We start from the raw sequence: 14,349 nt of genomic DNA, 5'->3' as shown, positions 1-14,349 counted from the left end.
TGGGAAGGACTGACAGATCACAGATGTTTTGCAACTGTTATGTAAGCTGGTTATCTAGCCATATGCATGGCTTAAAATATTTAGCACTTATTGGAGACGGTAATAGGTCTATAACAAACTTATTTCAAGTAGTTATGCCTTATGGCCCCAATGCGCTTATAAATATAATTGAGTATACTAATCAAATACTTCAAAATTACTGTAATAAACTAAAAGTTTAAAAAAAACTGCAAATATGAAATTCATTTACTTTGTGTAAAAAATAAGGTGATATATACCATATTCAGGTTAAAAGCAGCGGTGGTTTGTTTAGTCGCTCATAAAAAAATTCCAAGCTTTATTTTCGAAATAAAAAATAGCCCTTATATATTTTGCCATCTGGTGGCACGAAAATTGTTTTAACTATCTCTGCAATCATCACGATCAGAATGACAATGTGTTGGATGCTTTAAAAATAAGTGGATTATGGGATGATAATTACTCGTGTTTATTAACGATGCCGAAAGCCTAATTTTTAAAATAAGAATATTTTAATTCAATTAAAGTCAAATTTATTTACTTCAAGAGTTAACTAAGTTACTCGAAGATCTTTTAAGATTTTATAACACAAATCATCAACTCAACGGAAAAAAATACAAAAGAAGTAAATAAAGGCGATTTCAAAAATTAAGAAATGATTATAAGAAAAATAAATTCAATTATAACCGAAATAGTAGATACAGTCACAGAGAGAGAACGCAAGCCTGATATGGACGACGAAGAAATGGATGTTGTTAAAACTAAATCTTTAAATTCTTTAAAAAAAACTTAGGATGAGAGGGATACACTTGAACGAGAAACTGTAAATCAAACACTTTGGCATTCGAGCTTTTCACGGAACGTGGCAACAAAATGTGGCACGAAAATGAATTACTGACTATAAATGCTTTCGAAAATTCACTGGTTTTAAAGTTTTATCTTACGGACTGTTTGAGTATCGATAATACAAATTCCTAGGAGTTAATTCTAACGGTTTAATTGCAAAAAAATGAATGTCCACACACAGCAAAAGAACTGACAACAGAGGCAGCCATTGAATCAAAGAAAATCACCATTTCTTTCTGAAATGTAAACATTTTACCTGCCTCTAAGCTGTAGGTACATGTAACACGGGCTGAGTTCTGCAAATAATACGAATTTAAATAGAATAATTAAATAGCATCGATCCCATCTACGTGGTAAGCAAACAGTAAACACGTTCGGGAAGTTTATTCAAGTTAGGCAATGCTGTAGGCTAGAGACTGGATCATTACCCAACAACCGATCTCACAAAGTCTTCAATTTCCCCGGGAACAACACAGCGTTGGAAAGGAAAAAATAGTAGGTGGAATATATTTGCGTAGAGCTATGGGTTGATTTGCCCGGCGGGCTGGGTGGAAAAAGTTTCCACGGCGCAGATAGACGAACGGGGGTTAAGAGGGGTGAGGGGGGTGTTCGACACTCTCCCACAATTCTCCCACCTTGCTCGGATTCTTTTGTTAACTGTCAGTGACTGTCAAGTTATTAATAAGTGGACGAGCGCCAAGGAATGGAAGTGAGAGTTTTGACTATCTCGTAGCCTGGTGTTCAATTATTGTAACTTTGACTTTTTTATCTCAAGCATTATGCATGAGATAATTCCCTTTGGGGAAAGGATCATTCCAGCTAACATTGAGATTTTGGTTTGTTAAAAAAAGCATTGTTTGTTAGATATTTTCAGTTGAAGATTGTCTTTCAGATTGTCTTTCAGATTGTCAGTGTGACATTGTCAGTGTGACATTGTCAGTGTGACATTGTCAGTGTGACATTGTCAGTGTGACATTGTCAGTGTGAAATTGTCAGTGTGACATTGTCAGTGTGACATTGTCAGTGTGACATTGTCAGTGTGACATTATCAGTGTGACATTTTCAGTGTGATATTGTCAATGTAACACCAGCAGTGTGACATTGTCATTGTGACATTGTCAGTGTGACATTGTCAGTGTGACATTGTCAGTGTGACATTGTCAGTGTGACATTATCAGTGTGACATTTTCAGTGTGATATTGTCACTGTAACACTAGCAGTGTGACATTGTCATTACTAGCAGTGTCACACTAGCAGTGTGATATTTCCAGTAAAATTTAAGTGTGACATTGTCAGTTTGACATTTTAATGTGACATTGTCAGTGTTACGTTATCAGTTCGACATTGATAGTGTGAGATTTTCAGAGTGACATTGTCAGTTTAACATTGTCGAAGTGGTATTCCCAACATAAAAGATAAACATAATCGGCAAAACATTTTTTAAACGATTAATTATATTTCATTTTTACACAATAAATAAAATGCCAACAATTATTCATAACTTGAATATGGCTGATAAGATGTTATGATAGCCGAAAAGAGAACCAATAGGAGTATTTTGCGTATGAACTCACATTTCTCAAAGTAAATAGAAATATATAAAGTACCTACTCAAATATGTAAACTCACTTCCCTGGGTAACAATGTGCGCTAAACCAAAATCCATCAAACATGCAAGGAAAATACAATTACATAAATAGATTTGTCTTACCAACTTTTATCGAGCTCAGTATGACTGATTAAAAAGTTAGCATTCTTAGTCCGAAACTTTTATATGATTTTTACAATTTAGCAAATCACTAGTTCAACTTCTTCTAAAGTTCCTTTCCAATAATATGAGATCGGACGCCATCTGTGTCACCATAGAAAACAATGAGCTGTGATATTTCGTAGCTAGCACTTCTTCTCTTCTATTCGCCCGTCATTTTTGTCGTCATATTCTTTTGTAAGAGCCGACAGCTGTCGTGACGTATTGAGAAGTCTAATGAGAAATGGCTACAACTCACGGATAGCTGAATAAATGTTAATTGATTGAGAATTAAAGTTCTTTAAGGACCGGTTGTTATCAAATTTCAAAGTTGAAATTCAAGTTCTGTGAAAGTAATATTATAAAGTAATGTTATTATTTCAGATATGTGAAGCAACTGGCCCATATTGATATAATAGCAGAACTTGAATAGGACATTCACAGAACTTGAAAATTAACGTTGAAATTGGATGAATTGTTCAAATTCTGTGAAACAACCCAACCTTACGCACTATCAGTCAGGCCAAAAATATAGGTTGATTGTACCGATTGTACCTATGCGGACATGAACATTGGAATTAAAAATCCAAATTTCATATTTAAAAGAAAAAGCATCAGATACTGTGCGTTCCAATGAAGCGCGGGTGTTTATTTATTTTTAGTCACATTACTTTCGTAGTATTTAAAATATATATATATATATTATTTAGTATGTTTGTACCTACCTACTTGTTTCACCATGAAATTATTTCAACCACTACAACACTGCCTCTTTTTAACCAAATTTAACCAAATATACCTCCTTCTAGGGCTTTGAAACAAATTGGAATCATTGAAATATTTTCTGATCTAGGAAAAAGTAGTTTAAAAAAAATAAGAAGATTACTGAAGATGATTTAAAATGGAGATACGTAAATATGTAGAGGGAGTACGTTTATATATCTAAAAAAACGATTATAATTAATAGATGTAAGCGACTATATTGAAAAATGTATTTATTTAAAATAGAGCAAAAATCTTTCGACAAATATTATCTTCAGATTGTCAGTGTGACATTAAATTTCACATGTATAACTGAACCAGAGATTTTTATAAATAATTTTCGTAGCATACTTTGCGATTTTTTATCTATCGAGGGATTTTTTTATAATTACTTTTTCAACTAAGCTAATGTTCAGAGATTATCTTATAAAATAACAAACATTTTTAAAAAGGCTTAAAAATTTTCCGATGGCAGTATGTTTCATGTCCATAGAAATTATTCAAAGTAAGTATGTTACATGTCGGTAGAAATGGTTCAATGGAAGTATTTTGTATGTCGATAGAAATTGTTCAATGGAAGTATTTTGTATGTCGGTAGAAATTTGGGGTCTATACCCTTGTAGATTTAATAACAAAACACTAACTTTGGACCATTAAAAACTTATGAAACGTTGTTTCATTACAGGAAAGCGATACCTACTGTTGTAGCCGCCAAAATTTTAACTTTATATCGGAGATGAAAAACTTATATTCTTCTTACACAGATGAGAAAAATAATTTCCCTCAAGGCCTATGACATCTTTGGGGATGCTGCGTGGAGGGTCTTTTTAGGAAATGAAGAATAGGAAGTCCTGTGGTCAGTGTGTCCAGGATTGGTGGACATATTAATCCATCCCTCCCACTGCGGTGCAAAGCGATGCTCCAAGACAGTCCTTTTGGAGAGGTCAAAAGGTCTCCTTCAGTCCCTCCCGATCCGGTCTGCCATGCAGTTGGTTGGTAGACACATCCGCCGCTAAGACCTGGATAAACCTCACCCTACCACTTCTGCTAAGTCACCCAACGTAGCGAAACACTTGGAGTGACCTATGGCATAGGTTTTACATCTAATAAATGGTTACCGGGTTGGCGGTACCCATACCCACCTCCCAAATTAATAACGATAGTGAATTTGGAAAATGTATAACCGGGTGGATTGAAGCAGATAAAAGTTTCCAATTAAATGATTACTTATAAGATTATTTTTTTATTTTTTTTTGGGAAAACATGTAGTTAAGTACACATTTTGACATATTATTGATTATTTACTTGGTTGCATCAACCAGTGAAGTTTCCACTAATAATAAATGCAAATACCTAACTTGATACTGATCTTGAGAGGTTACCTTGTAAAATGGTTAAATAATGGGATACTACGCCTGCGAAAATGTAGCAGTTAAAGATTTACAAACAGTATAAAGTACCTACTTATAAATAACCCGTCGATCTCGGGTGGAAATTAAATTCACACAGGAGCGTCACATCTCCGTGGAATATTCACAAAACGGCTGAACAATACTCCACTACTGCCTCTTCCTGGGCTACTTCCTTGTCTGTACTCTGCCTGTACCCTGCCTGTACTCTGTCCATATTTTGCCTGTACTCTGATTGTCCTTTATCCTGTGATAGTGTACAGTAGGGTGGGTCGTCTGGAAGATTTTTTTCCTATCATTCTCTAAGGGGTCTCAAAAGTTGTGCTTACCTATTTTTATTTTGCAGATTCAATACTACCTAGCTTTTAGTTATTTACCGAGACATATGGAACAGTTTTGGATCTTTGCCGAGACTTATGGAACAATTTTTTCTTTCATAATTATCACGTTAAAGTAACTTCGGTAATCGGATGTGAGAAAAAATAGTTAATCACATTTTCTCCACCGCTCTACTCAAAATCTGGATATCGCCGGCTGCTTTCAAAAATTTTACTTACAAAAAGTGTTGTACCGGCAAATAACTCATGGTGATTGTGGAGGATATGTGTGATGTAAGTAATGTGGTTTTGTTCGTAAATAATTATTTATAGCTGCTAACTGTAGAGGTTGATATTATGTAACATAAATGTAGTTTTGATGTTAAATAATTATTTAATCTATATATTTAAAAATAATATCGCCTATTTTAGCCCTCTGACCAAAATGTGTCGACTATATAATAAGATAGAGTGTGCTGAAGTAGACATTTTCATCGATAATTTATACGGATTCAGAAAAATGATATGATATTGCTAAAACATATGTTACGCTAATTATATTAGGTACTCGTATTAATTTTGTCTCTATTTGTGTCTCTATATGTGTCTTTTTCCTTTCTCTGTAGGTACTATTTGTCATTTAATTGATCTTTTATATAATTGTATCAATTAAATTTTATTTCTTTTTTTAAATCATTATTTCGATGTATGCAAATTAATGTAAACTATGAGTAGATTTTGTAATTGTTGTATCTATTTGTACAATAACCGAGTTTTTATAGCTGGATTGTTCTCGCGTAAGTGCAATCGTCTCGTATAGTAGTCCACGTAGTGTAGTTTTGTTTGAAACTAATTATTAAAATTGATATTAAAACAGACATCGTCCAGGGAGGCGGGTAACGTCTTGCATTTTTACATCTATGGTACATATTTTTAGACTCCTGATGTATCCAAATTTTAAGAAAGCTTGGCGACCCACCATCATGTGCAGTGCTCTGTGGGTCTATTCTCTCATCAACTCTGCGAAAACTTTCATCCTCTGGTGGATGCACCTTGGCGTGCATTACCTGCGAGGAAATTATTTTTCCAGGAGAGGGAAACTGATGAAATGAAATGAAAATCACATTTCTCGAGCCCATCTATTCTTAGTCAGCTAATATAAACGCAGCCTTTGTCTTTCTTCCCCTTTAAACACACTGGAAGGAACCTTGTAGCAGTGGCGTGCAATCCATAAAGGCTGTAAAATTTATTGATTGACCCAAGATTTTGAATGGTTCATACATAAATCTTCATAGATATGAATGCTCGATTTCAACACCTTAAGCTAGACTGAACTTCAGTTTATGGGAAAGGAACGGAGCAACTGGAAGTGGCGTTTCATATACTCACCATTAGAAGCACGCCGAAACTAATCACTGGAACTATACTTAATCCACTTATATTAAAAGAAGTTAACTAACATGTCTCTAAAAAGTATACTCGTTGAAGATCCCATGTAGTTTTTCATACTCCGAAAGTGGGGACTTCTGCTTATCATAACGCGCCAATTAACAGAGCAACTCTATTCCTTAACAATTCTGCATTGACCATCAACATTAACAACGCCATTTACAGACAATTCAGCAACTATCTTTATGAAAAAAATTGAAAATATCAGTGGAAGATGTAATAAAAATCTTCTTCTTCCTAGCACTATCCCAACTCATTGCCTAGGTAGGCTGTTGGGGTCGGCTCTTCTCGTTCTCAGGTTATAGCTTCTTCGGTTCTGAGTGTCGCTTTCATCTAGGCCGTTTCTTTGTAGGATTTTGGAGCATTGGGTCATCCAGGAGTTCTTTGGTCTACCTCTGGATGACTGTCTTTGAAGCTCTATAGACATTGCCTGCTTCACTGTGTGGTCTGGTGGTCTCCGTCTTATGTGCCCATACCATCTTAACTGTCGTTCCTCTAGCTTACTGTTTATGTCAGTGACACCCAGGCTACCACGAATGCGTGAGCTTTTAATTTTATCTTTTAATGATACTCCTGCCGTCCATCTAAGCATTCGCATTTCTGCTGATTCGAGTTGCCTAGAGTAGGAGTTGTACATAGTCCAGCATTCGGAGCCATACATTATCGCGGGTCTAACAATAGTCTGGTATGTCTTTCCTTTAAGTTTTATTGGCATTTTCGTGTCGCACAAAATTCCTGTTACGGATCTAAATTTCATCCATCCCACTCCTATCCTATGGTTGACATCCGCTGCACATCCTCCGTCTCTGTGGATGAGTGAGCCCAGGTACTTAAATGAGTCACAGTTGGCTAATGTTACTCCATCCAATTGCATCGAAGGAGTTACAGCATTTGGGTCTTCAAATGGTAAATACAAATATTCCGTCTTAAGATGTAATAAAAATGCCAACTGCAAATAATATATTCGTTGCACAATTATCACAAAACTACCTTTTGGTAACAGTACAATGCGCGCCTTTGCTGTGTAGGCACTGAATTGAATTCACGGGGTTCTTTAAATATCTGTGGGGATGTTTATTTGCGGCAAATGAACTTTCCATTTGAACAAAAATGATTGTATGAGCACGAGAAAAAAATGGGAAGAAAGAAAAAATATTTTATAATGCAGAAGTAAAATGCGTATAGTTTATAGGGCTATGGAAGGACGTATTTTGGACGAGGTTTCTGACTTTAAACAGGCGCAGGGATATGTGTTTAGTGCCAAAACGTGACGATATTATGCTAATGTAAAAAATTACGTAGTCACGGTTTTTACTGTTTTTGTCACTTTATCTTTTTGAACAAGCAGGTACTACGGAGTCGATTACTTCCGTGGTAAAGTGGTAATGTCCTTGCTCAGAACCAAGAAGTTACCGGTTCAAATCTCGAAATGGGTATATGAGCTGTTTACACATATTAAACAATATTTATACTTTTAAAATTGATTTTTTTATGTCCATCCTATCTTCTAATGGTTACCAATAAATGACAACCATGACTATAGCCTCTATAGGTATGCACATTGAAAAAAAAAACGAATTATTATTATCATGAGTGAGTGTTTGTTGTTTTATTCTATTTATTCATTTTCGGGAAATCGACAGTTTACATTTAATCAGTTTGTACATAAGTATTGTACAGCTAAAAATAAACCAATTATGGATTTCCTCCTTGTGACTTTACCTCTACTGAGACAGCATAATATGGAATAAGTAAATTAAATTTGTGAGAAATGAATATGAATTAAAAAAATTATATAAAACAAAAGATTATATAAAACGAAAAAAAACAATACATTTATAGACATGGAGAGAGGTTGTAGATATAAATAAAATCATAATAGAGATATAATCAATAGAGACATAAACATTATTCACAAACTATCAGATAAATATTATTTTATGGACCTCTTGTATTTGGTAAGTTCCCAACTGAAAATATCAACCTTGGATAATACGCTATTGTAATTATTGCGTAGTCTGTTCAGGCAAGAATTCTGCTTAGAGTTCGTTTTGCTTTGATCAACCTTGAACAGGACACAAGAGCGTGTTGAACGCAAATGGAATGGAACATTGAATGGAATCTTGTTTAGCAACTCTGGGCATTGAATATGATTGTTATGTTAACTACTTTTATATGATTCTGTATTGAACTTAATTTATGTTATATCTTGTTTGTATTTATTATAATATGATATCGTGTATCAATATGATCCCTTCAATTAGCTATAAAAATATTTTTTTTCTTACTTTCACGAGCAATATTTTGATTTTATATAATGTTCTTAAAAACGTCAATATTTTTTATTCTTACTATGTTGTCTTATTAGAGGTGCAGTCATAATAATAATAATAATAATAAAAACGTTTATTTGACAATAATTTTTTACATGTTTGCATATAGTTTGTACACATACATTTAGATGATTATATTGTCAAAAGGGCAACTGCTCAGCTGTACATTCCGGATTTCTCCGGGAATGTAGCTGGTTTTCAGCAGTGCCTTTAATATAATGTGTTATAAATCGATAAATACAAATTTCTTTAAAATAAAATAAAATATAAATTCAGGATTAAATTTACATAAAATACATAGATAAAAATAAAAAAAAATAATAATCACAAGTAGGTGTCCCTTTCATTTTAAATTCGATCAATGATGATGTTGTGCGGTTGACTGTGCTGTCAGCAACCATTCGCTGCAGAGCTTCTTAAAGCACTGCAACGATGTTGTTGTTCGAATAGGCAGTGGTATTTTATTGCAAAGTTTTGACGATGAGTAGCTAAAACTACCCTCAAAAACAGCAGTTTTATGTTTGGGGAGAACAAGTAAATGGTCTCTTTGGCGTGTACTATGTGCATGTGAGTCACGGGACCACTGCAGTCTGTTAAACAGATAGGAAGGAACCTTTGAATTCATCAAGTTGAACAGTTGACACATTTGATGTAACTTCCTTCTGTTCGACATATTCAGTATTCGATGCCGATAGAGGTAAGGCGAGATATGCTCGCGTCTCGGGACATTATAGCAATATCGGACACATGCATTTTGGACTCGTTGTACTTGTTTTTGGGTTTTTTTCAATAAAGATGGACCGTAAACTGAGTCTCCATAGTCCAATATTGAGAGAACAAGACTATCAGTAATAATCTTGCGTAGTTTCACTGATATGTTATCATAAGGAGGAAATTCAAAATTAGTTTTATTTTGGCTATAATACACATATACAAAGTGATAAAATAAATATTTTTGATGTCCCAAAAATAAATAAATATATTTAGAATTTTATTTGTACATCCTTCCAGATTAGAATATTTGCATTGTCAATACCGTCCAGCGTACCGTCATCTAGTAAGAGACAACCATTATGAATTCAGTCGTCGACTTGCAAAACCCGCTCCGGAATTCTTCGGAAATCTGTGGATGTCACGTAAAACTGCTTGGAAACCTTTGAATATAAAAAATATAATATAGTTTTATGCTAAATATCAGTGTAATTGAACAATAATCTATTTTCGATTTACTTCAATTTACAGAGCGGGTTTTGCAAGTCGATGACTCAATTGAAAGATTTTAGTTTCCATCCAATCTTTTCTCTTTTCTGTTCTCTAACCGTTCCCCAACTCCTCCCCTCCCTATATCTTTTAACGTCACAACCTCCTCAAACGAGGTGCTACAGTTTCACTGAATCCAAGTAGTTAAAACTCTTTATTTTGTCCCAAGTTCCCAGTTCTTCATCTTTTAATTTATTTTAAACGTATTCAAGAATATTTTATAAACTCTAAGAGAACGATGAAAATCCTTGATTCCATTATACCTTGATATTATATATATAGGATAATTTAATAACGACGCCCATTTCCGACGGTTCCTATCACAAAAAATTATAGGGACGCGAGCTACGGTGCTAACTGAAAAGCACAACCTTCTAGTCCACTGTTTGATAATATTCTATTTATTTTACAATTAAATAATTTGAATTATAACATAAACATTTATACGGACATGTTTTTTTTTAAATATATGTTGTTCTTAATTGTATTATTTCCCTAATGGGCTTGTACGTGGTATAGTAACATTTAATAATTAAGTAAAAAGGTAAGTGTTAGGTATTTCCAAATAAAATAAAATTGAAGAAAGTATAACAGCGTAAATATATATAATATTTTTGTTATTTGTTTTTGGGGTGTTATGTCGTGTTGCGCTTACTCCTTCTTTACACACATACGTCTAACACATCTGCCCTGATGATGGACACTGTAACGTTGTCCGAAACGTTGGCTAAAGAAGGAGTTATCGCAACACGGCATAACACCCCAAAAACAAATATCAAAAATACTTTTGGCCGTGAAAATCTTAAATCATAAATATATAATATTATTGGGGTTGATTAATACCTATCTAATTGACAATAACTCGTGTTTAGGAAGGGAGTAGTAATATCATGCTCTTTACTCGGGAAATAAACAAATTAGAACGTATTGGAAATCAAGTAAAATTTTTAAGTTATCTATCTAAAAGTCACCAACATGTAAAAATGAATAATATAATAAGCGATCCCGCCTATTGAGAATTTGGAATCCCTCAAGGTGCAGTTCTAGGTCCAATGCTGTTTATCATTTACGTAAATGAATTGCTTTCAATTCCAAAACTTGGAAAAATAATGTCTTTTGCCGACGAAACAGTTTTGATCATAGTAAAAAAACTAGGAAGAAGCCTATCCAAGCGTGAATGTACAAATATATGTACGTAGATTGTATTTACGAGTAAATTTATATATATATATATTTTTTATTTGGTTCAATATTTTTTTTACATTTCAATGTTTTCCAGTAATGTTGGCCTCACTGGGTGGCTTACCCGTGCTGAGGTCTTCATTTTATAATATGAAAATATAATCTAAATACAATCTACAATATAAGATAAAATAATACATTTAATATATAATCTTGTGTGTTTGTGAGTGATGTGTGTTTATATTGGTTTTGTGTGTTACGTGTAGGTTTTATTTTTATTTTATGCTATGAAATTTTGGTAATATTGTCTTTTTTGTTCTTTAATCCATTTTGTAATTTTGTGTGTGAATTTATTTTTATTTTCCTCAGTTTTAATTTCAATTTTTAGACTGTTGAAAGCTTTTATAGCATGGTATTGGTAGTGTCTTTGTCCAAAGCTTGAATTTACTGTCGGAGTTTTTATGTTTTCTTTATACGCTTGTCTAACTGGTCTGTTAGTGTTATTTTGTGTATGTTGAAATTTTTTTTTTTTGGTCAAAAATGTAGTTTAGTAGTGTTTTAACGTATAATTGGCGTATATCTAGTACGTCACAGCTGTTGAATATTTGGTCTGTATCAGTCAGTCTATATTAAATAATATTGTAGTGTATCACATGTTTTGTTATGCACTGCATAAGTTAGTGGATGGTGGGTATAGTTACCACGTCGATGATATGATGCAGGGACACCCCGAAGGTAACAGGAAGGGGGCGCGCGTGGTCCGCGGCGGGGCGCACGCCCGCGTCGTAGGCCGCCTGCAGCCGCCGGGACAGCCGGTACTCCTGGATGTCACAGGACGCGGCTGGAACAACCGATACATTACAATGTCATCACAAACATACTAACTTCAATTATTGCAGATAATATTAGCGATTTTTAAACGATAATTTTAAACAGTAAAAGATACGGTCACACCAGGGACTTGAACATAGAACATTTGCTGCTCTACCAATTGCGCTAAAGGGACCTCATTTCCTTCGGTCATATTTAACTGTATCATTCTTCGAATAGGAACTGCCAACATCATCTTGAATGATGTATAGATTTTATTATTATTATTATTATCTTAAAAAATAATGTATGTTTTTTAAAAAGCTTAAAAACTTAAAGTGTTCAAGGGAAATATGTTTTATAAATCGGTAGAAATGGGATTGAATATAGATAGAACGATATAATTAAATTTCTTAAAGTACGTGTAGGTTCAATTTCAACAATCATTTGTAAACATTATTAAAAATGGAGAAATCACAACAGTATTAAAATGCAGTTTCAAAGATATTTCAAAATATTGTAAAAACATAATTCTAAAAATGAAATTATATCACTTGTGGATCCATTTCTCATTATATCTTTTATGCTAGGTATAAAGAGAAAAACCGAGAAAACATTTTTTAGTTTTATAATTATTATTAAATAGTACGATTTTCGATCAAGCAATATATATTTATATTAATAATATGTATAATAACGCTAATAAATTTATTCTTGAACTCACACCATTTATGCCTAGTATGATATTTACCTTTTATAAGCACAATATAAATTGTCACAATAATTATAAAATAAAACTGCGAACATTGGAAAAGGTTTCTCTTTTCCAATATAAAATTGAATTGAAACATTTGATAAGTTTGAAGGATATTAAATCACTCGTGTCTAAATAAAATCCCGGGAGCGCAGAAGCTCGAAGCGGTGCGGCACGACCGGGAGATGCGGGGATACGAAATGCTTTGCTGGGAAAGCGGGAAAACTGGAGAGATTTGCGGGTTTGTATCTACTATGAAGGGAGAGAGATATATTTAAGCGGAGCACTACAAAGTAATTCAAAATAACGTGTTTTTGGTTTGAAAATTTGGTTGTCTAGAAATATTTTAGATGCTTTGATAAAATGGCCTATAAAAACTGTTTAAAAATAGCTATAATGTTGCTTACGAATCATATTGTGGCAAATAAGTTGTTTAGAAACATTTTTGGGCGATGTCTTTTTCTTGCAGAAATCAAAAGAGGCGGCTGGTGTTGAGCGGGATTTTAAATCATATCGCCATCTCCATCGATTCAAGCGATTGCCAAGTTTGCAAAAACGTTATGAGTGATCGCTTGCCATAATGTGCCTAATTTATAGAACCTAAAAATATGGGATGAACTGTAAAATCTAGGTGGATTCATTGGCTTTAAACCACAATAAGCAGTTTCATATGTTTCTATATTAATATTTCGAGGAATGGTATTAAATAAATAATACGGTAAATGTATACAAATGACACCAATCGCTGTTATTGTTAGCTGCCCGATTATAAATGTTACATGATATGATACATTGCCTTCAGTAACTAGTAACGCTTACGAAAATGGATCAATCTTTGCTTGATCAATGTTGGGATAGCTATGCTGCCCTCACAAGTTAGAAGGCAGCTATTTAAAAAAAATCACAATTTGAAATATATATAAAGAAATGCTCTGTATAAAATTCTGAACCAATTGAGTGTTTAATTTTATCACAAACAACGGCAGTAATACTAAGCTTACTTAGTTTCATCATAAGAAAAAAGGCAGCTATTTGCCAAAGTCGTATTCTGAGAATCGAGACCTTTCATGATTATCAATGTATTAACATATACGTGTGTAATGGACAGGTTACAATTTGCAATATAGCCCCTGAAAGTCTTGCAGTTTTTCGTAAGTTATGTTTCAATGTCATGAAGTCCTAATTTTAGTACGTAGGTAATAGAATATTACTAAATTCATTTTATAGCTAAACAAAAAAAAAACAATATTTTATTCGAGTTGTGCATAATTTCGTAGTTTTTATAAATATGTATTTTTGACAAACGGTGTGATCGCTTCTCCTCGCAAGAGCAGGAGTCAGTGGCAGAAACTCCCAGTGTCCGGTGAAAGACCACCATTCAAAAGCGAAATCTTTCTTGACCAGTTCTGAATAGCCAGGTACTTCCTAACCTTCTTCTACCACATCTACTTCTTTTTCCCAC

The 14,349-nt window shown here is 33.8% G+C and overlaps 1 protein-coding gene across 1 annotated transcript in view; it reads right to left on the bottom strand.

The window, feature by feature from the left end:
* LOC149425490 (neuronal acetylcholine receptor subunit alpha-10-like) overlaps nt 1–13,024 on the bottom strand; it is an 87,970-nt gene extending 74,946 nt beyond the window's left edge. The window contains 2 exon segments of the mRNA XM_089650786.1: nt 12,025–12,164; nt 12,885–13,024. Coding sequence (XP_089506912.1) covers nt 12,025–12,164; nt 12,885–12,984 — 240 coding nt within the window. The 5' untranslated portion in view covers nt 12,985–13,024.
* Between the last annotated feature and the right edge of the window lie 1,325 nt (nt 13,025–14,349).

Source organism: Hesperophylax consimilis, chromosome 3 (genome assembly GCF_061612785.1).
Source record: "Hesperophylax consimilis isolate HC1 chromosome 3, BYU_Hcon_1.0, whole genome shotgun sequence".
NCBI classification, from domain to species: Eukaryota; Metazoa; Arthropoda; class Insecta; order Trichoptera; family Limnephilidae; genus Hesperophylax; species Hesperophylax consimilis.
This window is presented reverse-complemented; position numbering and strand designations above follow the sequence as displayed.